The sequence below is a fragment of the Drosophila takahashii genome, chromosome 3L (assembly GCF_030179915.1).
Source record: "Drosophila takahashii strain IR98-3 E-12201 chromosome 3L, DtakHiC1v2, whole genome shotgun sequence".
Classification (NCBI taxonomy): domain Eukaryota; kingdom Metazoa; phylum Arthropoda; class Insecta; order Diptera; family Drosophilidae; genus Drosophila; species Drosophila takahashii.
In genome coordinates this window covers 572,079-594,138 of record NC_091680.1, presented here as the reverse complement: position 1 = coordinate 594,138, position 22,060 = coordinate 572,079, and the positions used below count along the sequence as shown (strand labels likewise).

The 22,060-nt window shown below is 40.5% G+C and overlaps 1 protein-coding gene across 1 annotated transcript; it reads right to left on the bottom strand.

Annotated features, from left to right (window-relative positions):
• Window positions 1-14,536: 14,536 nt before the first annotated feature.
• On the bottom strand, window positions 14,537-15,436 carry LOC108066999 (uncharacterized). The gene has a single exon (XM_017155812.3). It carries the CDS (start codon window positions 15,377-15,379, stop codon window positions 15,194-15,196), a length of 186 nt encoding a protein of 61 aa, XP_017011301.1. The 5' UTR covers window positions 15,380-15,436; the 3' UTR covers window positions 14,537-15,193.
• Between the last annotated feature and the right edge of the window lie 6,624 nt (window positions 15,437-22,060).

Genomic DNA, 22,060 nt, shown 5'->3' with positions numbered 1-22,060 from the left:
AAACTTTCTTGACTTAAGAAAAATTTCCTTAGATTTAGAAATAACTTTCTTATATTTAGAAAAAAGAAATTTTAATGGCGATTTTCTAAAATTTAGGGTTAAATTTATTTTGAGTGTATTAATTTTATAGATTTTTTACAATTTTTGATGCTGTTAAAATGTACTTTTTTCTACCTTTCTCTACATTTTCGCAGAACTCTTAACCAATGATCTCGTGCTGTGTAAAGGATTTTTCCCAGATTTTTCGCTCCTTCTACAATTTTTCTTTGATATCCAATATATCCTGCTGTGTCAACACTCGATCTATATGGCTTACCGACCCGATTCTCACCTGCCTGCTTTGCTGAGGGTCCTCCTCCTTTCGATTTTCCTCATCCTGTTCCTTGATCTTATCCCTGCTGCTCATTATCGTGCAAACAATGGTCTGCGAAAATCCCTCAACCTCGCACGCATAATTGCAGGGCCAGGCGAAATGCATTTATCCTGCCAGGTAGGAATAAGAAGGAGAGAGCTCTTTAAAACGAAGAAGAAATAAGGAGGCCCGAGGGACAGATGCCAAGCGACGACCACCGCGATGAGAAGAAAACAGAAAACAAGCGGCGGCAGGTGCGCGAAGTTTTCGTGTGTTGCGAAATCGAGGACAAATCGAAATGAGGTTCTTCAACTGCTTAAAAGAAGGACAGGACTCCCTGCCACCGAGTCCATGTAATTTGCCCGCTTTTTGAAAAAGGGGCAGCTGCCATCTGTTCCCTCTGATTGTTGAATGCCGAATGCAGCAACACGTGGCAGGTGCGCGGTGCAGGACGCCACCGGCTGGGTCTTACTGTACTGCTGTGACAGCTGCTATCGGAAGGGGTTACCTGTACTCTTTGGGGATATGTATCCATTCCACATTTTGATTGAGTAAGATATAGTAGAAATGTGAGGATTTTAGTTCACAAGCTCTAAGTAAGTGTAGGGAGAATGAGGAGATATTTATTTTAATTTTTGTTTTGTATTTAAACTTTTAAAACAAAACTTGTTTATTAAAAAATAATTACTTACTAACTTCACACCTTTGAATTATTCTAGAATTTCGGTTTTCGATTTTTTTTATCAAAAAGTATTCGCTGATCCATAATCCCCCAGTTAATGTATAGCTTATTCACTGAATTATTTCCTTTCGAATAAAGTGAAACCTCAGTCAAGCGACCTAATAAATATTACCAGGGTATCAACTGGTCCCACTTGTAAATATTTTTCCTTACCCCCGCTTGTTTGGTTTGGCTTTGTGTTTACTTTTGTGGCTGTGGCAGCTGCCTAAAGGGCCAACGATTGCCAATTATGAAGTCGAGCAGCAGCAACAGTCGGCACAAGGATCAAGGATTATTCGGCTAGCACCTGTCCTTTTGTGTTTCTCGTATTTCTGTTTTTATTATTCTCTTTCGAGTGAGTGACCTCCTGACTCGTGTTAATTTTTAACGCGCTTCGTTAAAAAGAAAACTCCAACCGTTGTCTTTGCAGTTGAATTCTTCTAATTAGCAAGTGTTTATAACGCTTTGCTAAGGCAAAAACATAATTGATTGCTCGTTGCACTGTTGCACCACTGGAATGTTGCACTTAGCGCTGCCACACAATGTTGCAAGCTCTGCGGCACGAAGTTTCCGCATTCCCAATTAATAAGTCACTCAAGTCAAGTCGAAATGCATAATAAACAACAATTGAGCACACAGATTGTGAGAGCTGTGACGATGGAGATGATGGGAAATTTCTTTGTTGATCTTTTGGCTTCGTCTCTTTAAGCAGAAAGGCAAAAAGCCAAACAAGTCATGAATGGCTCCACAGGAAGTCTGTAATTTCCACTCGCCGAGATCGCATCGTTTCGGGATGTATGGATATGGATTGTAATTGGCAGTATATCCTGCCTGGTTATAATTAGATACTCCTAATACAAAATATTGATCAATAAAAAAATTAACTATGGCTATAGCTTTGTGAAACTAAATTCCCAGGCCTTTGGAATCTTTTCAAGTCAACCTGGTTTATGACACTGATAAATAACTTAGTAGATTTCGTATTTAGATAAATATTTTTCGCAATATTTTTCATAGATTTTAATTATACCTAGTAAATTTTAGATGTTCAACTTTGATTTGAATATAAAATTCAGTTTTTTAGTAGCGTAAAATATTTTAAGTTAATGTGACTAACATAGTATCTAATATTTTTTACCTTGACTCAAATATTTTTAAAGCTTTGGAAAATGAAATTCCCAGGGCAATGGAATCTTTTCAGCAGCCAGTCAACCTGGTTTATTAGGGATTATTATGGCGAAACCCCTTTGATTCATTAGCATTTCATCGAATCACTCCCCCATTTAATTTCCTTCTACAATTTCACTTCCTTCTCACATTTCATGCGTTTCCCTTCCAATTCACTGACCATTCTAAGCAGTTCATTGCCACTGCTGCCCCTTTCATCACGAAATATGTCACCTTCAACTGCAATATTCACTTCCGCCACGAGATGACTCAACGCTAAATGGGAATACAATTTCAGTGATTCGTTGTTTCCTTTATTTTTGGTCTTTTTTGCACTACGCTGGTTTCACTCTCCACCCACAAGAAAATAAACCGAACAATTCATCAATTTGCGCTGCAGAAAAAAAGAAGCAAAATTTGCGACAAACGTCACGGAAAGTCAAACAGTTTTCGTACCTGCTAAACATGTGACTGAATTTATTTGTTTGCGAAAGATAAAAACAAACTATGAATGACGCCCGAGAAGTTGACAATTTTAGATGATTGCCTAAAGAGGTGCTGATTCAGATTTGCAAAAATAATTTGGTAATTCAAACTTTTGCCATAAGAAAAGATGCGAAATAATAATAATCCCTTTTTGGATTTTTTTTAACATTTTATGCTTTAACACCTCTTTTCCCCAATTTATTTCCTTGCTTTTGAAATGAATGAATTATGCGAATGCCTTGTGAATGCTTATGAATATTTCGCTCACGCGCCTGCCAACAGCAATCACTCATTTGAGTTTTCCCTCGACCCCCCCTTCCGACCACGCCCCCTTCGATCCATCCACCGCCAGACAACCTTACCCCGCCCCCTCATCCGGCTGCTTGTCTTATCCGAAAACATGTCATCATGGTTTTCCCTCTCACCACTAAGTCAATTAGTTGTGATGCTTTCCCCGATACTCTGCTGGTTGGGGTACATGAGCTATATAAGGGTTTTTAATCTAATAAAAGGATTAAAGAATTGAGTTCCCCGGAAGATCTTAAAGTTATAATATTTAATAATCGAATTGAACACATGCTACATAAGAAACTTGATATGTGTTATATTGTATTTATAATTTTCTATCAAATTTAAAAAAATGTATAAAAAACAGTGAAAATAATGACATTTAACAGTATCGATATTTCCACAATAACTTATCGATAATATTGATGTTTTCACAAAACAGTAATATTTAAAAAAATATTATAATCTAGTTATACAAACATTGTCGCACAATTTTAACCATTTCCCACAGACAAAGGGTATTTCTTGTTCTGCCAACTTTTCACTACAGTCTTTCCTTCCTTGTTTGTTTTCATATGAGATTTACGCCAATGTAGGCCAACAATGACGCACAGGCCTCAATGGAAAATCTGGGCGCACGGGGCTCAGGGGGCGTGGCACTAGCAGGGGGATTACAGGGGGAGATACCAAACTAAAGCGACCAGACCAGTGACGGACTGCTTCTTTATTTTTGCGGTGCGGTATTTTTATGATTGCTGCCACTGCCACGTTTTGGCTTGCATAAAGCGTTTCAGACGCATTTGCGAAAAAGTCACATTCATATTCCCCCCCAAAAAATGTTGCTCTTGCCACTCTGCGAAGCGTCGAAAGACGTCAAAATATTTTTAGCTGGCGCCGGAAATGCGAAAGCCTTTTTGGCTATATTTCTATATTTCGTTCAAAACGCTGTGGTCTCTGGCCTTCTGCTTTTTGGGACGGGGTGCTGCCCTCTGTGCTCTCTGGGTATTTTTAGCTAATCACGCGGATAATCCCTGCCACTAAAAAAAAGTCTAACGTGCAAATATTGAAAAGCGAACTTAAAATTTAGATTTTTGAAATGGTTTTCTTATAGAACAATCGCGTGAGGTAAACGACCAAAGTATCTATGATTTTATTTATATCTGAAATATGTAGACTTACACTACATAACCAAATTAGCTCATCACTAAATATCTTTTGTGAAATACACAAACTGAACATGTTTAGGGATTACTAAGCTTTAGGTTCTTTAAATTATTTAAAAATGTATTCTACTTTGGAAATTGGTATTTGCTGGGTTGGGAAAAAAAACATACATTCAACTAAAGATTAGATCATTTACTAAGAATTTAAGAAATGCAATGGGAACAGCGCCGGCAGAGAAAATAATCCAATAAATTCTATATTCAGAATAACCCCCCGTTAAGCTCCGGTTAAATTTTGTTGGCTTTATTTTAAGTATTAGAAGACATATTTTAATTCGTTCGTATTCAAAATCCGCAGAAATCTAATTTTAGCTGCAAACCCAACAGTTTCCTTTCCATTTAACTGGTCATTTTTCCACCATCCTAAGCGTTTCCTTCCCGTTTTTGACGCCGTTACAATTTCTTTGCCTCGTAACCATTTCCTTCCCTTTGTTTTAAGCTTCTGCGAACGGATCTAGTCGCTTCCCCTCCTTTTCCGATTCCGACTCCTTCCGCTCCTCAGCCCTACCAACTTCTAACTTCCCCATATACCGACTCTTTTTGTCTTTCGATTGCTTTCTGCTGTTTTGGCTCGAACGTGAGTGGATAACGGCGATGACAGGACGAGAAAGGCACCGAACGGGTCAGCTTCCCCCAGAAATATCGATTGCGGACTCCATTCGGGGATAAAGGATAAAGGATACCGGGGATATATAGACTTGGCCCGCTTTAAGCAGGGGGAACGAAATGAGAAAACCAAATGACAACTCATTTGGAGTTGCAATAAGTCACCCTTCAATTTGCCTGCTCCCAGCCAAAAAACAAAAAAAGACAGGGAAGTGGAAATGGAAGTTGGCTGTTAAAGTTTCAGCGTTGACAGCAAACAGGAAGAGAAATGAGGAGTGGACTCGGACTTATGGGGGGAGGACAATAAGTTGGGACGTGAGCAGCGTTAAGTAAAAGCAAGGCACGCAATCCAGGGTCCCAAAAACCAAAAAAAAAAAAGAAAGCCAGGAAGGGAGGACTCATGGGCGAAGGACCAACCGACTTTGGGCTATTAATTTGAAGGCAAACAACGCACGAGCCGGGAATTAGGCATCCGCGTGAGTGGCGATGAGGAAGGGGAATCCCATCCCCCCCAAAAATCCCGATGTCAAATTTGTGAGCAACTGCAGTCGCTGATAAGATTTATGAGTGTATGCCACAAGACTTGGACTTAGAACCCCCGAAACCCCCATCTCTTACGGAACTACACACATCCGAGGGCAAGACAAAGGACCACGAAAGACGACGACGAATGACAAATAAAAGATTTTTATTATCACATTATGCGGCAGCAGATTTCCCTTAGATGTTTGTTTGCTCGCTTTTCCCGTATTTCCACTTAGAGATGACATAGGAGGATTATATCGGATATATAGTTTTATAAATAAAGAGGAAAAACATAAATTTGAAATATTATTGATGATAAGGCCACCTGATTGTTGTATAAGTTTTGAAATCCCAATTTAAAAAATTTTCTATTTAAAGTTTATAAATCTACGCAAAAGACAAAGTTTACGCTAAGATTATGTTTTGGCCAAAGTGACCGTATATTATAAAATTTTTAAAAAACTTCCAAATTTGTCCGATATTATAATTTGATTTTTAGATTTTTTAAATTATATTTTTAACAGATTTTTGAATAACTTTCACGACTCGCTCATCTCCATCAAAACGGTGTTTCTTTCGTTCGGAAAGTCCCTGCCACCTTGCTCCTTCTTAATCTTCGGCCTGAAATAGTTTACTTTTGCGCTTTTTGGTTACTTAAGCTTTCACTTGCTCTCTGGCACATTTCTTCGCTGGGTTTAGGCCAACTTTGGGCGGCGCAGGTTGAAATTCAATTTGCCAAATGAAATTTCTAGGCGAACAACAAAGACGAACAACGAGAAAATCTCGGAAAAATCCGCATTCAATCTTTGTCTTGCCGCTGCTTTTCTCCTGTTCCCCATTTTTCCATTTACTTATTTTGGTTATTATACGGCTCACAGATCCGTCTGCTAATTAACTTAAAATAGAGGAAGGGTGATGGGCAGATTCCGATTCTGCCTTCAACTGTTGCACGATGTCGTCGCCCATTTAGGGTGGGATGTGGCGATGGATCTCTACTTGTACTTCTACTTCTGCTGCTGCTGCAGTTGCCCCTGTCAATCCCCATCTTCAATCCCTGCCATTCGTTCGCCTGGGATGAAGATTGATGCCACACGCGGCGTATACTTAATATTCCTGTTGCTTCTTGGTCTGCTTCGTCTCTATAAAGCAATATAGGGCAACTTGGCGGCTCTTAATGTGCCGCAAAGCAGAGGATGCACAATTGAAATGGTCAACAGAGCGCAGTGTCTATGGTTACAGAGTGGAACGGCTATGAGGGGGGGCCAAATTAGAGGGGGCTAGCTGCCTGCTGGAGGTGGAGTTTAAATATGAAAAAGAAAAAAAGTGGGAAATAAAATGATTGCAACTAAACTAAAACGAAAGCCGTGTCCATGGAGATTTCTTAGAGTGGCTGGGGTGGTGATTGTGCTTAAAAGGTTTTAAGTTAGCCAGTGGGTTCGGAGAAAAGCGGCTCCCTGGCTTGATTAATGTATTACTTAAAGTGCACGAACGACGAATTAAATTGAAACGGATTTAAAAAGCCTCAGAATATTGCACTTAAAATTTGTTCTAGACTTAAGTCTATATCCAAACTATAATTAAAGAAAAATTAATATAAATTTAAAATCACATTGAGAAAACGAATTAACTTCAGGTTAACATTATCCGGTTCTCCTCACCCAGCCATAGTTAAATTGTTGGCACAAATTAACTTCAGGTTAACTATATTCGACGAATATTAAACCCCTAATTAGACATTGAGAAAACGGCACTTAGCCAATTGCATTCCAACTTTCAAAAGGAATATCTTAAATACCTTTTTGTTAAATTCTTGGCACATTTTAAAGTGACTATTGAAGTGAAATAACTTACAACTATATAATCACCCCGTTTTGTGTAACACAAACATTTTGTTTCGCCATGGCGCATTCTTCGCATTTATTAAGTTTGTCAGAGACATTTTGATTGTACGACAAAATGACACGACACGAGACAATCGTCGCCCCCTCTTAGTCCACATATAACCCCCTCTACCCCCATGACATCCACCTGTCAGCTGGCAATCAAGAATGTCAGACGGCGACATTTTGGCGACTGAGGCGGCGGCGGCGAGAAAACTCGGTTGGATTCGATTTGATTTCAGTTAAGCTGACGGCTGAGTTGAGTTGAGTTGCCTTGCCCAGTGGCTACTGGTCTGCTGCCTGGTAAAACCCCCTCGAAACCCCCATCTCCGGTTTCTTCGGCCACCATGTAATTCATCATTTTGCTGCTGCTGCTGCAGCGTCGTGTTCGCATTCCATCCAAGGTTGCCCCATAGATCCGCCTCGACTATTTTGCCCCTCTGTCTCCTTCTCGCACACACACTAACTTTACTTTGACAAATTGCAACTTTTCGATAAATTCGAATCATTTGTCATTGACACAAATAGCTTTCAAATTGCACAGACAAACACACACATGTTGAATGAGTTGGAATGGTTGAGTGGTGGGAAGGGGAGGGGGCACTCATTGCATTGGGGCGCATAATTGTTGTTGCTGCAACAAAACAACATTCGCAGCGGAAATTCCAAAATCAACTAATTGCAATCTTCAAATGATCTTGTGCAAAGTGGGGCCAGGTCTAAAGAGGGAAACGTTTTAATTGGAAATTTAAATATAAAATTTAACAACTTAAAAATTAAAAACACAAACTAGAAAGTTTTGGCTCAAAGAAAATATTAAAAATGTAGTTAATGTGATCTAATAACAAATTGCAACTTTTATTGAACTAATTCGCAGTAGTACTAGTGCTTAAATTAAATAAATAAATATTCTTATAAGCTCTGGTCACACTTATTGCAACAAGCGTGCGCCTTGCCACACTGCTTATGCTTGCAAAGCGAAAAAGCTCGTTATCCACAGCCGCTCACCGCTGGTGGCATGCCCCAAAGTGTCTGTTGTTGTTGTTTGGGTTGGCGATTTCAAGCTGTTTTCAGTTTTGGCTCAACAATAACAACCACATAGCAGCAACAATATCGGCAACAACAATCGCCAGCAGTTGCAACCTTCCCACCCCTTCTGCTGGCCTCACCTTGCTGCCCCCTTTGCCGCCCCCTAGTCCCATCTCTGTCTCGCTTGCCTGGCCAAAGCCAACCGATGGCCGTCTCGCTCGCACACGCCTCACAATGACCCAGTTTCCAAAGCGGAATGTAAACAAATTTGACCTGGAAAAAAGAGTTTTTGTTTTGTAAACAAACCGCGACTGCGACGCCGACTGAGGCGGCTCAATTCGCATGTGTGTGTGTGCAAGGTGTGTGTAGATTGCGTTTTTGGGCCTTAATGACAACAACAATAAAAGCAAAAAAATTCGCTAACAAAGTAATTTAGTTGATGATGTTTTTGCCAAAAAAAATGTGTGTATGTGAAATAGTTGTGGTCTTTGATGGAAGTCATAGAATGGAAAGAAGCGGAGAAGGAGAAAAAAAATAGGGGGGCGAAAGAAGAAACTCAGAGAAGATTCGGCTGAAAGAAGTAACGGTCCAAAGATTTGCGTAAATATTTTTAAAATTATTGTGCTTTTGATGGTGAATTATGGAAAAGTGTAATAAAATGGTGACATTTTTATAAAATTTTAGGAAATTTGGGATAAAAAAAAATTGTAGGTTGTAGGCCTAGAAAATGCAGAGTTCGAAACATCATTTTGAGTCAGCAAGAAGTTAAAAAATCTTCAAAGAAAATAATAAATTAATCTTTTATTATTCAGTGAAAATTAGGTATTGTTTTCTAAACTAACTATAAGACTAAAAACAGCTTTCTAGCATATTTACGCCATTAAAGAAAGAGTGCCTTAATTCTCTAAGCGGTCTTTAAAATGTTCTCACATTCACGCTTAAATGGCCCAGAGGCAATTCCAATTTTACCCTGACCTCTGGGCGAACCGCTCTTTCTTTGGGTTGGTGTCTCTATCTTTCCCTTCCTCGGTGAACCGCGATGATCTCATAACTCAATGAACTCTACGACCTCCACTTTCACTGAGGCTCTCCGCAAAAAAGCCACTTCTTCGCCATTCAAACATTTCTCACATTTATTACCACTTTTTTTTCTTGCTGGTGTTTCGTGGATTTTTCCATAATTCCTCATTTCTGGCAATTTTCTCTACGCCTTGCTGTGTTTTTATTATTTGTTGTTATTAGCATACAACGAAAAAATTCGAAATTCCAAAAGAGTTTCATTAAAATGAGTTTGTTTTCCTCCGTTGCGGTTGTCTAGTTGGGGATTGTTTTGCTTTTTATCTTGTACCCCACAGACCCCAGATTTTTTTTCTGCTTCGCTCATTTTTTTTTGCAAATCGGAATTGGCTCACGTAATAAATATCATAAATTGCGTTTTACTTTGACACACATTAGCCGAAACCGCACCAAAAATGAACAGAGAAGCAATGAACGCTCTTTTTTTCTGTTTTTTGTTATTGTCAATTTGTGGCTGTCTTTTTTCTGCTTTTTTGTTGATGCTTCACGGTTTGTTGTTGTCGTTTTCACCCGAATTTCGTTTTTTTTTTTATCTGCAAATTGTTGTTATTTAGCTTGGACTTTCTGCTTTCGCCCTTGCAATTGCAAAATATTATGATAAGATCATCATCATCATCATTGCCATCCTCATCAGAATCATCACGGCGGTCATTAGAGAAGGTCAACAAAAAATTCTCAACGCCAAAATAATGATTTGTTATTGTTTGGTTGATGTTTTTGTGTTCGCCAAGGCTTACGTGGCGTATGAGTAATTTGTTGTCTGTTTGTTTATTGAATTTAAATTGCGTTTGTTGGTTCCAACTGTTAATTAGCAACGCGGCAATAACAAGAGACCAAAGAGATGGGAAAAAAAGTGGTGAAAAATATGAAAATGATGAGGAAAATTGCCAGCGAGGTGACGAAGAGCAGGGGGAAAACCCGCTGAAAAACAGCCAGACACGCAAAAAGGAAATCTGTGGCCAAAGCAGAGACTTGTTGTCAGCAAATAACAACGAAACAGAAGACAACAAAAACAAAAACAAACGGCAAAAACAGCGCAACAGAAAACAACACACAAATAGCAACTGCAACAACGGCAAACAAAATGTGCAATTTTTTTTGCACATTTGCCTCCACTTCACTTAGCAACATTGTTGCAGCCACAGACGTGGCAGAGGGGTTTGAGAGGGGGGTTGCAGACAGACAGCTCAATGGAAATGTATGAATTGCATTTGCTAAATAAAAAAGAAGCAGATTGCAGACGGCAAAAAATGCAGAAAAAACTGCAAAAATGCTGCGCCTGCGCCAGCGGCAGAAAGTGAAAGATGATCGCGATTGCAGGCAAAGAAACCAGGACAGATCAGGGGAGGGGGTTTTAGAGGGGGATTTTGAAGGGAGGGGGGCGTGCAAAAAGAGGGCAGACAGGCCGGGGGAACAGGGGGGAGATAGGTGCAAGACAGATCACACAATGGGAGCGTGAGTTGGCAAAATATTTGCTGTAGTTTTGCATACCCTATCCATGGAGGATGATGATTTTTTTTAAAAGGATTTGACTACGGAATTTAATATAAAACCAAGATGCATAACGTTTCGATAATGTTGCAAAGGAATTGACGATATAATTCCTAGAGTATCCGACAGAATTTAGAGTAGATTTTTAAAACTAATTAATATATAGCATTTTGAAGATTTTATTTGTCAACTTTTCTAATAATTCAATCTTAGTATTAACTTTGAAATCATTTTTGAATTTTGATTTCTTTTTTTTAATTTCTTTTCATAATTGTTGGATTTATTTTTCCCAAAAAAATACAGGTTTTTTATTGTATTAAATATGTTATGAAAAACTTTGAAAGGTGTGTCCTATAAATTTGATATTAGTTTTCTTGGAAAATAATACTAATAATAATAATACTAATACTTCACCCGAAACTAATTACACTTTCCTTGTCATGTAACGAAAATATTATTATAATTAAAAGTGATAAACACATGAACACCAATAATATTTGGATTATCAATTTTCAGGGTATTGAAATATTTTCTGACCAAAGACAGGCTTTTCCTCCCTTTTTTCCGCCAAACAGTTAAATATGATTCCAAATGGGCTTGGAAAGATGGAAGATAACCCCCTCTCTTCCCTCTCGCTCGCACCTCTCGCCATCTCACTCTCGTCGTGCTAATGACTTCAATGATTTGCAATTGTTGTCTAGCTCGAGGGCTGCCAACTCAGTTCAATTCGTTCGGAAACAGAAACAGAAACGGAGAAACGGAGGCCAACAAGTTGGGACCAAGAGCAACCAAAAGGCATCATTAAGTCGTCGGCGTCTTGGGTCGCACTAAACTTAATTTTTTACCAACCAACCGGAGAGAGGGGTGAGAAAGGGTTAAGCCAAAGGGGCTAGCGGGGTTTAAGCAGAATTAAAATAAATAAAAACTTCAAGTTTGAGCGCTTAAGTTGTTTGTTCCTCTCCGCCTCTTGAGCATAATTCAACTGCAACATTGTTGCACCAAATGCGGACAGACATAATGAAGGAGCCAGAGTCTCGCAGACGGGGGTAAAAATGGGTTAAGACGGGGGTTAAGAGGAAGGGGTTTCGCAGACTTGATGGCCAGAGCATTTTGTGTCATGCGGCTGCTAATAGATCTGGCAAACAGTGTGAAAAGGAACCACTGACAACTGATTGAGCCCCGAGCGACGATGGATGCAATGGGTTAATTCGGTGAGCACGGGGTTAAGGGGAAGCTGACGAGTTCCTGTTAAACCGATTTCGTATGTCTCGTGCAGTTTAATGACTCCAAAGTTGGAAGTTCTTGTAAAATGATGATTAACCGGGCGGGAAAGATGATGACAGGGAAGAAGAGAGTTGGGATCATCATCATTTTCGATGGGTTTTACAAAGAGTAATTATATTTATTTAAATAGCATTTTATTTTTGTTTATTTTTAAAATATCAAATTTAAAATAACAAAGTCTATTAGCTTTAAATTATAACTACAATAAAAGTCAGGATGCCAGTAAGTCAAGATTTACTTAATGGTCCAGCTTTATCACTTAATAAATCAACCCCAAGATGTATCTCCAATAAATGGGAGATTTTCCTAAAATTGAATGCAATAAATCACCATCAATACGGTATAGGGAAAATCTTTTCCAGGAAAAGTGCTTGGTTATTTATCGATAAACTCTTGGCGGACGCAGACCACCCAAGTGAAGTGAGTTTTTTAAGGTTTTCGTTTTTTTTTTGGTTTAACAGTGTAAAAGATTTATACACACACCGCCCAACTCACACGCCCACAGCACACGACTAGAAATCCCTAGTCCAACCTACGAAAAAATATAAAACAATTCATATTTTCTCCTCATTTTGGTCTGGCGTTGCAAAATTTTCTGATCCGAGTGGCCAGAGGAGTGAAGAAAGCGAAAAAGAGTGGCCAGAGGAGGCGGAGAAGCGGCGGTAAGGCAGAGCGGTAATCGAGCATACAAGCGCATTAAGCACCAGACAATTATGCTGCGGCAACATTGTTGCAGTCAAGCGCCATCCTCGTCGCCAGCCACGCCCCCTTCTCCTCGGTCCACCTGCCGCCCCCCAAAATCCTCCATCAATTTTTTGTTTTGTTTTGCTGGCTTTGCTTTATTCTGTTGTCAGTGAGAGTGTGTGCTTTTTTTTCTGCATGCGCAATTTAAATTTAGTCAGCTGGAAAATTTTATGAGGCCGAAGTCATAAAAAGCGGGGAATAAGTGGAAATGAAGGGAGGTGGGCGGTGGTCTGCGGTGGGCGGGGACTTCATTAGCGTGACTGTACCAAAAGATAATAGTTGCGGATTCGGCAGCCACTAGTTGGACGCATCCGCTAAGAGTTTGGCTAGATAAGTGACAAAAAAAAGTTCGTTGAAACCTTTAAATATAAATGCTTAGTATTTTGTTGGATATTTTATTTTTATCATTCTCATCATTATTAAAGAGTACGAGTTTTCCCTCAATATGCTTTGTAAACCTGTAGTAAAAAGCTTTTCGAATCTGTCCCTCAAATGTCCGACAAATTTTTACGATCTGCCAACAAAATGTTAATTAAAATGTTAACAGGAATGTCACCCCCCACAGAACCCCCTCCCCCGCCCCCTATCAACTTGCATTGCAGGATAATCAAAAACCAATACCAAAGCTGATACACCCCCAGTCCCAATTTCAGTCACCATTCACAGCTCCCATCCCTTTGCGTTAATGCTGCGTCATCATTTGATATTCATGAGGCAGTCGGAAAATTTCCAACTCCCGGGGTGGGAGGAGGGGGGGTTGGAAAAGCCATGGAGCAGGGGATCAAGGAATTTGTTCGACACTCGCAGTCACGTCCTTGTGAACCTGCAGTGCAAAATTTAAATAAATGCTCGCGTTGTCCCCTCAGTTTTTCTGCTTCTTTTACATATACAGCAAATACACTTGTATATATTTTGCCTGCTCTTTTCACCGATTTTCCTCCCGTTTTTCCCCCGCTTTCCCGCAGTTGACCCACCCAATCGGAGTGCGAGTCCATTAGCAGGAGTCCAGAGAGCAAGTCGCTTGGCCATAATCACCTTGTTTGTCGGCCGGAACACCTTTAATGGCACCGAAAAAAGGGGCGGGGAGGTGTCGTTACGGCGGATAATCATTGCTGGCGAAGGAATGGAGGACTTCACGGGGAGCGGGGCCCATCAAATAAACGTAATTCAATGCACATAATGACAGCCAGACTTCCATTTTTGACTCCACTTTTTTTCCGGTGGCGCTTTTCCAACCAACAACAGCTGTCGAAAAAAGGGCGAGGGGTTCGTAGCAGCTTAGAGGGTCTTTGTTGGTATTTGCATATGGCCAATTGGGCAATGTCAACAAAAACGCGACAAACGAGAAAACTCATCGAAGTCAAAGTCAGAAAAGATGATTACGATGGGCGAGAAAATATGGGGCCAATCCTGCGGAGATATTATGTGGCATTAGGGCGACTCTAATGATCATAATTCAGATTAATGCCTGGATTGGGGGATGATAATTAGAGCAAGTGAATTTGGGTTTGGCATAAGGTTGCGTCTGCAAAAGGTTATCTTACTCGTTAGGGTGATCCAAATAAAAATAAACAGGGTTGCATTCTAAAAGCACAAGGTTGTATCTAAAGGTTATCGATTTTGGTTATCGATTCTCCTCCCCCGCCATAACAAACATCATCTCTTTAGTGGTGTTGGAGAAAACTTTATTTTTGGATTGTTTTTGGATTGGAAACGTTACAAATATGGCGAAAATCTCGAACGTCGATCGATACGCACTACGCTCTAACATTGGATGTATTTAGATTCGATAACGATGTGTTGTGTGTGTGGGTGTTAATCGAGTGTGTGTATTGTGTGAAGTAAAACTTACGCACTAATTCGAGTTGCTTCACTGGTTTCAAGTGTGTGTTCGTGTGATTTTGGGGTGTGAATGGGGATTTTGCAGATGCAAAATGCAAAACGCAGTCGATAACAGTGTTGGCCACATCCTTGAACCATTTTCACACGCACACGGCTGCAGTCACACACTCACTCACTCACACGACAACTGAAAACGTTGCACATACGACCCGTATGCACGCTAGTTGTTTGCTCGTCTCCCCTCCTGATTCGCCATTTTCCCCATACCATTTGCCATTTTCATTTTCCACTTTTCACTCCTGCTCGATTGGATGCAGCCAAGTGTTATGCAACTGCTTAAAGGACTTTATCGTGTGATTTCTTTGCTGATTTACGTTGTTTGAGTTGTGATTTGTGTGGTGTTGTGTGTGCGCCTCCTCATCCTGATCCCGATTCTGATCCTGGGAGGGGGGCTTCCTCTTCAGCGTCTTCCTCCTTCTTAGAGCAGGTAGCATTTCCGCCGCCAGCAGGAGCAGGTGCAGTGCCCATGGCGATAGTAGCGACAGAGGCACTTGAGATACTTGTAGCCCGCACAGCAGTGATGCGAGTGCGAATGCGAGTGGTAGTGGCCGCTGTAGCAGGAGGTGTCGTGCAGACAGTACGAATAGCAGCCGCAGTCGCACATCTTTTCGCCGAGTGTAGGTATCTGAAGTTAAGGAATCTGCAGTTTTTCCTCTGGAATCCTTTTTGTGGATTTTTGCGCGTTGCGTCCCAGCTCCTTGGCTCGCTGTTGCCCAACTGATTTCTGGCCAACGCTTCGTCTTTCGACTTGGCTTAGGTTAGTTTGCCTCAAGGGCCTCCAAGTCGACGGAGCAATCGAGTTACTAATGGTTACGGGGCGGCGGACCAAGTTTGATCGATCAGCGGAGATACATTTGCGTATTTGGGTGGCCAACATTCGTACCACGAACCGCGAGCGAGCTGCAATTTATATGGGTTAGCACTGTGTTGTTGTTATGGCAATTCATGTGGAAATCATGTCAATTGATTTTGGCCAACTAGTCCTCTAACTCCGCCGTCTCCGATTTGGGTTCCCGGTATTTGTGTGTGGTTTACTGAGCCAGGAGTAAGAGGGTATAGAATCTAATGAACTTATTATGATTTAGGGTTGTCGAACATTTTGATAAATAAATCGATAACATTTAATGTTTGAAAAGAAAATGGTGATATCTAAATATCGATATATTCGATATTTGAGCTAGGCAATATCTTGATTTAAATATATCGTTATTATACAATAAATATCGATATTTTTCGATATCTTAAATATTTTGTATCTTAAAATCAGAGAAATTTTAACATGCTGAGGTGTGTTATTCTTCTTCGATGGACTTATAATTTAACACCTGACATTTGTAGAAAATCCCAGGGTATCCCCTTGGCTAGACCCGAACCATTATTCACCCCACACAATTTTTTGCCTGGCACCACCACGAACACACTTAACTCAACTCGAGCCGTATGATTAATTCGCAATGTTGTCGCTGATTTTATGACCGAAATATTTTGGTTATATTTTTGTGCATTAGCTGCCGTCGGCCCGAAATAGACTTGGCCAAATGCAAATTCATGCCTGACCCACATTGGCGGCGGCTGGGGCATTAGTCACCGCCATCGGGGGATCTACAGATACAGATATAGAGATAGAGATAGAGACCTCTGCTAGCTGCTCTTGCCTGGCTGTTGCAATCGATGACACACGGCGGCGAATGCAAAACTGACGTCATTGAGGCGGCCACACGGCGTATACGTCATCTTGTTTGTGCGTTCAGGCTGAGATCAGCTGGGCTTTCGCGGACTATCGGACTCTCGGACTCTGACGGACTGCAAATGAGATCAGTGGATCTGCACTGATGGTGAGGTCATCACAGTAGTGCGATAATTAGTGTGCTGGGTGTTGTTTACCCTTGCTCAAACAGCTGCTAATTGCTAGTTTCAATTTGGATACGCGTTAAACAATCAGGAAATGTTTTACTTGATCACTTAGTAGATCATTAGTCCGCAGTTGGCTGTACGAAATCTGAGAAAAACTTTGTTGCGATATATGCGAGCTATGAACATATTACCTCATAGTTCGAAGGGTTCATTGGTCGTTTGGAAGGCATTCTTATAGCCAATGGAAATGATTTGAGCTCAATCGAGTATCGAAAATATCTTTAAGTTTAATATATCGAAATTTTAAGTATCGAAAAAATTGAATTTAATAAAAATATCGAGTTTATCGATAAAGAAAAGTAAATAATGTTTAATAAATGCATTTTTTCATCGATTACATAATTTTTGAGAAAGATGATATTTTCTTCAACGATAAATTAAATTTATTTATTAATCAAGGGGTAATAATTATGTAAATTCTTAATTACCATTGTAAATGGATTCGTAAAACCCCAAGCAGGTGGTATGACTAAAACTTTACATTCCGGTCATGTGTCACATCCGATCGTGCAATATTCTCTGTGAAATCTCCCCAATGCAGCTTGTAACTCCCCAATTTTATTCGCGACCCATAATTTGCACTCTGCCACATGCGTGTTGCTTATCGGCTATCTCCTTTTGTTTTCATTATTTTTTTTGGCTTTTTTTGGGGGGAAAGTACCGATTTAACCCTTGTTTAGGGTCCAATTAAATTGGCGAGGACACGTAACGTGGCTTTAAAAGTCAGGGACGGGTGTCCTGCTGCCTGCTGTCAAGTGTCCTTGTGCGCTTAAAAGTCTTTGCGCACACATCCCCGATATCCCCGAATGGCGAAAAGTTTTGTCAGCTAGCCAAAAACCTGGTTAAAAACGAAAGGAGCGGGGGTTTGGGTTCTGCAAGTGCATGGTGTTCAGCAGTTTAGTTCAAGTTGTTTCAAGTAACACTCAAAGGACAACGGGGCGGACAAATAACGACGAACGGCCCTCGGACCATATGGACTGAGGGAAAGAAAGGGAAACAATCGCAGGTCCTTGACGGGATTCGGATTGCGATTGCCGGCTGTCAGTGTGTGGCAAATAATGGTGTTGCGTGTCGTTTTTGCCACAAAACGATGATGATAACCGGAGAACTGGAGACCCGAGAGCTACGACACAGCTGACTCTGGACAAAAAACTGGGGAAAATAATGCACCAGGCGATGCAAGAAAATAAACTTCTTCCGGGCCAAGTTCTCTGCGGTCTCCCCGCGAAAACCGAACCCCGTCACTGACACTTAAATTAAATTTGTTTCCATTTCGGCGGCGACACTTTCGGTTCGCTTCGCTTTTCAGGGGGTTCAGTTCGGCTTTTCGGTTTTTCGCCTTTCGGTTTGGGGGCCAAGGAAAGTACCGAATCCAAACCCAAGTCAACCGAGCTGAGAAATGCATTTTGCAATAAAATAAATTAAAACGAAAGCAAAGCAAATTGTATACTCCAACTTGCCGAAACTAAACGATACCCAGAGGAGTGGTATTTTGTTTTCGAAGGCGGAAAAGGGGCAAGGCGAAAAGGGGGCGTGACCCCAGACAAGTGAAAAGCTGTCGCTGCTGTTGGTCAAAAAACCCAGGGGCCAAAAACAAAAGATTCAAGGAGAAGCTACTAATAATTATTATGTAAATTTTTAATCGATTTGAATGTTGTTTTTTGACATTTAAATGGGTTTCTTAATGTCATCTCAATGTTATATAACCAACTCATATCAGAAGCTGTGAAATCAATTAACATAAACCGACTACAGACAATTAAATAGTTGTTCTTTATCTTCCTTTAAAGTTTAAATATATCCATGTTTATATCCTCGAAAACACCATTCTCTTAACATTTCCCTCGCTCTGTGCTCAGTGTTTCCCACCTTTTTCTGGATTGTTTCATCTGACAGACACTAAAGTCACCGCAAATGTTGCAACAGTTTGAGTTCTTGTTGTTGCTGCTGTTGCAACTTTTCATACCGCTCTCCATGCGGATGCGGATGTGCGGATTTGTGGGTGTGCCACTGAAATGCCTCACAACATCGACGGCGACGGCAACAACAACATCAACAGGAGCATTCCATGTCCACGTCCATCCGATTCTCCTCCATGGTCATATTGTACTCGACTCTGGAATGGAATTGTGGACTACACTTGAAGAATATATACCTATCACTTAGAAATCGAAACCTTAAATCGATTCAAGAAGATGATGATCAATTTTTATTGATTTTTTTATCTTCAGTAGCTCTATAAAATATATAATTTATTTTACAATGGTATTTTAGTCTGCAAAAGTTATTTAACTTTTAATTACACAGTTTCATCAGACATCTTGACGTTCATTACCATATTATTGCTCATTAACATTTTCATTTTATCATTGGTATTTGCTGCTTCTCGTAAAACTTAATGGCAAGTAACTATTTCCCAACTACAAGTACTTAAGCATTAAAGCGAGAAATAATCGTTTCCCTTTGGGCTATCAAATAATGATAATAAAGCGATTTCTAGTAGAAAATATCGACATTATCGATATTTTCGATAATTTGCAAACATTTAATTTTTTTTAGTTATATTAGAAACATATTTATAAAATTTTAAATCGATTTTATTTTGTTTTCCTTTTGTTTTTCATCCGTATCGTCGCCACAATATTGTGAAAATATCAAAATATCGATATTTTTCAAGCTCTAGTCTCCCAGACAATAAAATAATTTATTTATAATTATACTGATTTTTTTTCTCTGTGCAGTGCATGGCCAGCAACGGATATCCTCTCGTTTGGTTCGTTTCAGTTCGGTTTCGTTTGGTTCGTGCAAAATTCTTGTTTTCTCGCATTTATTGTTTTTTGGATGAAGAGTTGGGTGACTGGAAAAGCAGGTGGAGTGTAGGTTTGTTGGCGAGGGGAAAAAGGGACAGCGTAAAAGCCGCAGCCAAACAAACACATTTCAATCAAAATGCCCGACAGACAGGACGTGGGTGACCCCCTTGCTCCCCTCAAAGTCAAGGGGATGATTTTTAGGGGGCTACAGGGGATACTACGGACGCATAACTGTTGCTGTTGGAAGTGGACGAGGGCCATTGCCACAACCGCCACAAAGTGGCACTTGCCAGGTTTTTGACACAAGTTGGCTTGCCACATGCCAACGCAGGTTGTTGATGTTGCTGCTGCTGCAACTGCCACATCCTCATGCCACATGCAGCAACATGCTCGTGTTGCAACTGCAGCGGAGGGATTGTGGCATGCCCAACTGATTTCGACTCGATTTTCGAAATGAAGACATTCAGGGGCAACTTTGTCCTTGGATTGCGATTGCCACCTCTCACACAACATGACAGCCGCCTGAAGTTTGACAGGCGAAACAAAGCGAAACTATTTGCAACAATGCAAAAATATTTTGTGGCATTGAGAGAGAACAAGCGATTAAGTTGATTACTTTGAAACCAAGCCTGTTTTCCTTACAGCATTCGTTTTTTTGAGGTAGGAAAGTACAATTTTTAAGTATTTAATATTTTTATTGAAAAAGTTATTGTAGCTCTCTTCCTGTGAACAAAAAATGTACAACTTAATTGAAGTCAATTTAAATAAAATTAAATTCGCGTGGTTTGGCTTCTGCATTCCTGGCGTAAACTTCGGCCAAACCATTTATTCTTCTTTATTTTTCCAGCATTCCTGCAGCAAGAACGCCAAAAAATGCATTTGCCCGTGCAGTCACGCCATTTTACCGCCCAAAAAAAGCAAAAACCAACAAAAATGGTGAAATTTGTAGAACAACGTCATTAGGGGAAGCAGAACAAACCGTTTGGCTTCGCTTTTTGTTGATTCTTTTCCTTGTCCCTTTTTCGTGGTTAATTTATTTTCATGTTTTAATTTTGACCATCCCCATTTGCGCACCCCTTTCCACTCGATTCATTTTATTATTTAATTTAACCAAAAATGTCCACGACACCTCGAGAATTCCAGCGAAATGCGGGCCATGCAACATGCGGCATTAAATGCGGATCTCCACCGCTCCCCTTCAACTGCAGCCCCTCCGCCTTTTTTGAGCCATCTGAGCCCATGCCCATTCCCATTTCCACTTTGCATTCGCCGCCGATTCTCAATTCCCGATTCTCTGGTCTCTTCTGGGCTGCATGTGGCACGCAAGAAGTCATTAAAAAGCACTGAAAACGCAACACTCGTATAAACGAGTGGGGTCCCGATGAACCCACCCCTCGACCCCTCTTTCGGTGACCCTGCCACCCCGCCCATGACTCTGACTCTTTCTCGTTCTTCTACTTGGATGATGCAGCAGGCCATAAACAAGAACAACAATCCAGCACTGGACAAAATAAAACATGTTCGTAAATGCAACTGAAGAGGAGATACTGTAAAAGATATGTTTTCTTAGAGCTTTTTTACCTTTATATTTAAAAAAGTCGAAGCGACTCATATTGGTTTCAGGTTAAAGTGTTTTCTATCCCTTCCGTCCACCCGGGGGCGCCAAATACAAAATAGTGACATATACTCACATAAAAAATTGTATATTTCATTTTTTGTAAAATTTTAAAAAATTTTTTTAAGTGAAATGGCAAGTGCAGCGAGTGAGAATGACAACAATTTGGCACACGAAAGCAAAAACAAAACCAGACCCGAAAAAGCAAAACAAAGAAGAACCTGAAGACTATACTCCTCTGGGCTTAAAAGAGAAACAGAGCCTAGCTAAAATATGCAAGTAAAAAAAAATGAAATTTTCCACTGCAGTACCTCAACTGTACCCCCCTCTGCCACCAGAACCACCGCCCCTGTCTCACACCTCACCCCCTTTTTCAGTTCGATTACGGACTGGAAATCAGACTTTGGGCTCGTCTCCAGCAACTGCATTCCTTCATATTTCGCAACGCCAAAGAATTCCATGAATTATCACATCACATGTGGGACAACACAGAGAGGAGGAGCGTTCCTGGAACTGCATTCAAAAAAGGGGGTTTAGTGTGGGGCTAGAAACGAGGAAATTGCCTGCTGGTATTTGGGTTGACAAAGCGCGTGCGTAAACTTTGCAAAATCCAACTGACATTGAATGGCGGCGACGAATGGATAGTGGATTGTGGATCTTGGTGACCGTCGTACACCCAAAGTTGGACATATCGAGGTTACGCAGCAATGAGGAAACGTGGGAATAGATGTAAATGGTCCGTCAATTAGTAATCTGCAACTGTGGGTGGCCTCAAAGAGATCAGAGTCATTAAAGCTGGCCATATCAGGATGGTAGTTTGATCCCAATAGTTCGCAGAACAATTAAGCCGTTTGCTTGGGTTCCCTCTATGGATTATATCTAAAATAATCTTAACTAACTTGCCATAATGTCACTCATTAAGTCATTTAATCATTTTATTTATGTT

What these genes read in the sequence shown, in the direction of transcription:
- LOC108066999 (XM_017155812.3), bottom strand. Translation starts at nt 15,379, where the DNA reads ATGTGCGACTGCGGCTGCTATTCGTACTGTCTGCACGACACCTCCTGC.